Genomic DNA, 6188 nt, shown 5'->3' on the forward strand with positions numbered 1-6188 from the left:
ACATTTGCACATAAATACACAGTCTACAGGCTAAACAGGAGAAACTCAAGGAATGTAATCGTGTTAAGGGAGGAAAGAAAATAATCGTGATTTTTATTTATAGGCCTACAGTGATAAAAATAAAAAAGGATTTTTATTGTTAAAGCATTACAATAAATATTCATACAACTTGAATGTAAAAAAATGAAAAGTATGATGTATGACTTATTGACTTTATGTTTATTTTATTAATTGTCATTTCATAGATCTATTAGGCTAATATTTATTTAAAAACAAGCCCTCTATGGTATAGCCTAAGAACACATAACACTTCCATACAACGTGTGAAATCAATTATCAGGTCACAATATTCTCAGTCTCTGGGTCCCGCGTGTAAGTAACATTTAAAATGTGCGTTTTTTAGTCTTTACAGGCCCTTTTTTAAGTCAAAGTCACTTTTTGTTTGTAAAATTAATCAATAAAATGGAAACATTTTGGATCTGTACACGAATTGAAACTGAAATTAAATAATAAGGTTGATTTTGTCATATTTTACAGGAGACTCGGCGTTAACCTTGTGTAAAAACTACAACTCCCGTCGGACGTCTGCTCTGAGAACACGAATCAACGCCCGCGTAGGTTTCGACCAATCAGAATACGAGGCAGAACGTTTGCGTCACCTTCTCTGACCTCAATTTTGTCGGGGTATTTTTTTCCTGAGACAGACAGCGACTGGCGGCGCCATATTGAAAGAAGAAAATTGTTCCATAAAACGCTAAAAAACTCGAATTTGCCGCCATGTTGTACCTGGAAGATTACCTCGAGAGTGAGTATCGGATTATAACAGACCCTCAGAGGGTATTTTTGGCGCCTTTTGTGCGTTAAATGTGTGTTTTATTCCGGCCCGTGTGTCTCCGGTCGTTAGCCTAGCCGTGCTAGCAGGGTAACGGTTTTTTCTTCTTCTCTGGCAGTGATCGAGCAGCTTCCCATGGACCTCCGCGACAGGTTTACGGAAATGAGAGAGATGGACCTGCAGGTTCAGAGTACGTACAGCACCCACGCCGGGTCTGACACACTGACAGAGGCAGTCTAAATAAAAACTTTAAGAGGGGGAGAATCTCTTTAACATTTAAGTTGAACATTTCAGATTTTTTTTTTTTTAACTCTAGTCTCTGTTATTAGCATGTTTAGCTCAGCCGGCTAACTGCGCTGAAGTTTGAACGGGAGCAGTTATTCACAGAACACGCTGTGAATTAAAGTACATAAATTGTTAAATTTATTAAATGTTTTTACATACTTTGATTTTCTTATGTAATGTTTCGAGCAGCTATTATCAGTAAATAATGGCCGTCAAATGGTTATTTACTTGTCAATACCACATATTTATGACAGCTAATAATAACTATTTGGTTAACACCTTTTTTAAAATAGTAAAAAAAAAATATATATATATATATATATATGAATAAAATAGACTATAGATTTTATTTTTAATTAACTTTTTAAAATGTTTTACTTGAATTTTCATATTTGGTCCGCACCAGGACTCGTACCTGCGATCCTCTGGTTCCCAACCCAAGTCTTTACAGACTATATATACAGACTATGTATTCGGCTGTATCATTCAATTTAATTAAAAAACTTTATTTGTCCCCGAGGGGAATTCAAAGGCACACAGAGCAGCAAATGAACAGCAGGGCAAGTGTATTAGAATTACACAAAGAAAACAAAGTGTTGACAAAAAGTAAAGTGTTAAAATTTAAATACAAGATGTAAAACACGAAACTCTTGATGAAGGTTCAGGAAAGCAACCGTCAGTGGTCTTTAATTCTACTACTCTTGAATTTATTTCACATGCCTGCGGCTGATGACTCTGTTTAATTTCTACATAAAGTATTGTGGCTGTCACTTGTGTCGGTGTGTAACCTCTGCTCTAACACTGTGCGTGTGTTTATGTCAAATGTCCATCAGTGTCTCACTGTTAAACACTGGGTTTGTTGCTGACCTGTTTGTGTTCTTCTCGTCCAGACGCCACAGATCAGCTGGAGCAGAAAGTGATCGAGTTCTTTGTCAACGCAAAGAAGAACAAACCCGAGTGGAGGGAGGAGCAGATGGAGGTCATTAAAAAGGTAAGAACCCCCGTGTGTAAAGCTGTGTGCTTTATACGGCGTAGACACGAACAGTGATGCGAACTTTACTTGTGTCTTTAAGCTTCATAATAACGATCTGTTTCAGGATTACTACAAAGCTTTAGAGGACGCCGATGAGAAAGTTCAGCTGGCCAATCAGATCTACGACCTGGTGAGTTAAACTGTCTTTTTAAATCGTGTTAAATTAAACTGGAACAGACAGAAAGATCGTGTAGTCTGACCTCAGCGTGAGAGGGACTGAGATAATGACGGACGACCATCCTGTGATGTGTTCAGGTGCATCATATTCATGAAGGTCTGACCTGGTCCAGTTAGAGATACAGTATAGATATCCACTGAACTTCCCTCGTGGAGTTAACATGCACAGGCCGACTGAATGTTATACAGCTAAATGTCCACCAGGTGGCAGTCATAGACAGAGAAGCAAAAGAAAGAGACTCACTTCCCCATTAAAGGTTTAAAACACTCTGATGTCATTCGTTCAGTAATATTATAATATTACTTGATGTGATACCACACTCTCTGTTCTCCAGGTGGACCGGCACCTGCGTAAACTGGACCAGGAGCTGGCCAAGTTTAAGATGGAGCTGGAGGCCGACAATGCCGGCATCACAGAGATCCTGGAGAGAAGTAAGACTCTCACTCTGACCCTGAAATGCTGAACCGTGATGATTGTTTATTAAAGCTTCTTTCGTCTCTTCAGGGTCTTTGGAGATGGACAGTCCGTCTCAGCCGGTCAACAACCATCACGTGCACTCTCACACGACCACTGAGAGTAAGTACACACACACACACACACACACACACACACGCATACATGCACATGCACACACACACTCCAACGGGAGTAGATGATGCTATCAGAAGCAAAACTGACTTGAAGGTTTTAGCTTCATGCATCATGTGATCTCAGAGTTTGCGTGAAGTTTTGAGGAGGTGTTTGAGTCTGTGTGTGTTTTGTAACAGAGAGGAAGTACAGCGCTCCGGCTCATCACACCACAGAACACGTACCAGAGAAGAAGTTTAAATCTGAAGCTCTGCTGTCCACGCTGACATCCGACGCCTCCAAGGAGAACACACCAGGTAACCACACACACACACACACACACACACAGGGTGGAGCTGCGTGGGATATTAGACCGTGTGCAGGAGTTCATCTGCAATTTCTGCCGTGTCCCCTGCAGGCTGCCGTACCAACAGCACGTCCGCGTCCACTAACAATGTGTACAGTGTGAACTCGTCTCAGCCTCTGGCCTCCTACAACCTGAGCTCTCTACCTGCGGGGCCCGGGGCCGGAGCCGGGGCCATCACCATGGCAGCAGCTCAGGCTGTGCAGGCCACCGCACAGGTGAGTCACATGGATGTTCTGCGAGCGACTGAGGGCGCTGTGCTGGGTTTGTCATGTTGTCATTGTCGTCGTTGTTGTTTGTGGAGAACAACAGTTCCCAGATGGCCTAGCGGTTAGCTTGCACCACACGTATAGAGGATGTTGTGTTTGTTTTATAACCTGGGTTCGAGTCCTACTGGGCAAAATGTTTCCTGCACTTTCTTATATGAAGCATTTTCTTTTTAAAGTAGGTTTAAGTAGGCACGCTGTCACTCCTATAAAACACTCAGAATATAATTAGTGTGTGTGTGTGTGTTCAGATGAAGGAGGGTCGCAGGACGTCGAGCCTCAAAGCGAGCTACGAGGCGATCAAAAACAACGACTTCCAGCTGAGCAGAGAATTCAATCTGTCCAGAGAAAACTCTGGATACTCGTCCTCCGCCCTCGCCTCCACCCTCACACAGACCCTCACCCCGACCACCGCCTCGGACTCCCGGGGCCGCAAGTCCAAGTGAGTCCCACACCTGTCCACCTGCTGAGTCTGCTCTTTGATTCAAATGTTTAAACCGTCCTCTCTCTCTCCGTCTCTTCTTCGGATGTTTTTCAGAAGCAGCGTCAAGTCTTCCAACCATCAGTCGTCCTCGTCCTCCTCCTCCTCCTCTCTCTCCTCTTGCTCCTCCTCCTCCGCTCTGGCTCAGGAACTTTCCCAGCAGGCCTCGGCCCTGCCTGAGGCCGAGGCCAACAGCCAGGTGGACTGGACCTACGATCCCAACGAGCCACGATACTGCATCTGTAACCAGGTCAGAACCAGAACACACACAGAGACACGTGGGAGGAAGATTCATTTGTGCCTGGAGTGAATAAATAGTTTTGAGTTGAAAATAACCGGTTCAATCTTTTTTTTCAGGTGTCTTACGGAGAAATGGTGGGCTGCGATAACACCGATGTGAGTATCATGTTCATGATTGTTTTTAATTTAAGATTATTCACTTTTTTTATTTTAAATTCTGTTATTTTGCATTGAAACATTAAAATGTTTGGTCTTTTATTTTGAAATGTTGTACTGTCTTTAGCTGAGCATACTTTACCATGCTTTTATTTTGAAAAAAGTAAGGACCTGGTAGATCAAAGGTTACGACTGAACAGCTGAGTGGTTTTTAGATTGACTGAGGGGAGGGTCCGTTATTCATGAGAGGAGTTTGAATATATTGTGATGAGGTTGTGAAGGGTCGTAATGTGTGTGTGTGTGTGTGTGTGCGTGCGCGTGCGTGTGTGTGTGTGTGTGCGTTCTCGTCCTCAGTGTCCCATCGAGTGGTTCCATTACGGCTGTGTGGGTCTGACTGAGGCTCCCAAAGGGAAGTGGTTCTGTCCTCAGTGCACAGCCGCCATGAAGAGGAGGGGGAGCAGACACAAATAAACTCCGCCCACCTCCTGTCTGTCTGTCTGTGTGTGTGTGTGTGTGTGTGTCGGCCATGATGGATTTAAACCCAAGCAGCTCCTTCAGAGGTCAGAGGTCATCCGTAGAGCGAGGGATGATAACCTGAAATATGATGTCACGGCTCAGAGATTCATCTTTATTCACGCTGAGAGTTCAACCCAAACGAACTCGAGGCCACCTGACGGATTCAAGAAGACCTCGATCTGGATCTGATCATCCGGATTATCAAAGACCTGAACCTGCTGACGGGTCAGGAAGTGAATGAAAAATAATCTCTGAACACGACGGAAACATCCGGGAGAATCTCAGCGCAGTGTGCAGGACTGAAGACCACCTGAGCGCTCCCCTGAACTGAGGAGACCACAGAGTCCACATCAGGACTGAAGACCACCTGGACCGAGGAGACCATAGACCAGAGTCCACGTCACGCTAAAAACTCACTCCAGTTTTTGTTTACAAACTTTTTATTCATTTTTGTTTTTAAAAGTGAAAATATTTCTTCGTTCATCAAAAAGCTACTGTCAGTTTTTTTTCTCCCATGAGGCCGTGCTCCTCCCTTTCTGTGTTGGAGCAGTAAAAAAAAAAACTACAAAATTAACTGTTGGACTACAACTACAGAAACCCGATCGACCCAAACATCGTCTGAACTGACGGAGTCGATTCTTCACCTCGAAATCCGAGTTTCACTACGAGCAGCAGAAACATGCGTGTTGTATATGTGTGTGTGTGTGTGTGTGTGTGTTACTGTATGTGTGTGTGTGTGTGTGTGTGTGTGTTGTATGTGCAAATGTGATACTGTACAGTGTGTGTGTGTTTGTTTGTTTCCTGGTTGTTTAAACTTAAAGTCCAATAAAGTGATGAAGATGTTTTGGTATCTGTGGACTTTTGTTCATTTTGTACACACACACACACACACACACACACACACACACACAGCTCTGTGTTCATCGATGGAAAGATGTCAGAGTGAGGATGCTGCACACGGAGCATCAGAGCTGTTGGGGGGGGGGGGTGTCTGGTGCCTTGCTCCAGGGCGCCTCAGCAGTACTGGGTAAGTTACCTTTTTCCCCTCTTCAGCCTCCAGACCACCACCATGTGTTTGGGTCCACATTGGGGACCTGAACCAGGATCAGCCCATTTGTTAATCATCGTAATAAAGAAAGTGGGCGTGTCCTCTCAGGAGGCCCACCGTGTTTTCCTCTTCAGCGGTGAAGTGAACAAAAAAAACAGCTAACAAGCTAATGTTGCTCATGGACTTCCTTCAGAGGGTTCGAGGCTGATTCTTCTAAAATCA

At 43.9% G+C, this 6188-nt stretch overlaps 2 protein-coding genes across 2 annotated transcripts in view; one reads left to right on the forward strand and one right to left on the reverse strand.

Annotated features, from left to right (window-relative positions):
• The window catches only part of sco2 (synthesis of cytochrome C oxidase 2), a 181606-nt gene that overhangs the window by 129044 nt on the left and 46374 nt on the right, over positions 1–6188 (reverse strand). The gene's annotated exons all lie outside the window — the stretch shown is intronic.
• ing3 (inhibitor of growth family, member 3) lies at positions 656–5193 on the forward strand. Its single transcript, XM_079334969.1, has 12 exons — positions 656–805; positions 951–1022; positions 2008–2108; positions 2215–2280; positions 2663–2759; positions 2833–2904; positions 3096–3212; positions 3314–3477; positions 3777–3967; positions 4064–4256; positions 4364–4402; positions 4757–5193. The coding sequence occupies exons 1-12, from the start codon at positions 778–780 to the stop codon at positions 4871–4873; spliced, it is 1257 nt and encodes a 418-aa protein (XP_079191095.1). The 5' UTR covers positions 656–777; the 3' UTR covers positions 4874–5193.

The sequence above is a fragment of the Symphodus melops genome (genome assembly GCF_947650265.1).
Source record: "Symphodus melops genome assembly, chromosome: 22".
In the NCBI taxonomy this organism is placed as follows: domain Eukaryota; kingdom Metazoa; phylum Chordata; class Actinopteri; order Labriformes; family Labridae; genus Symphodus; species Symphodus melops.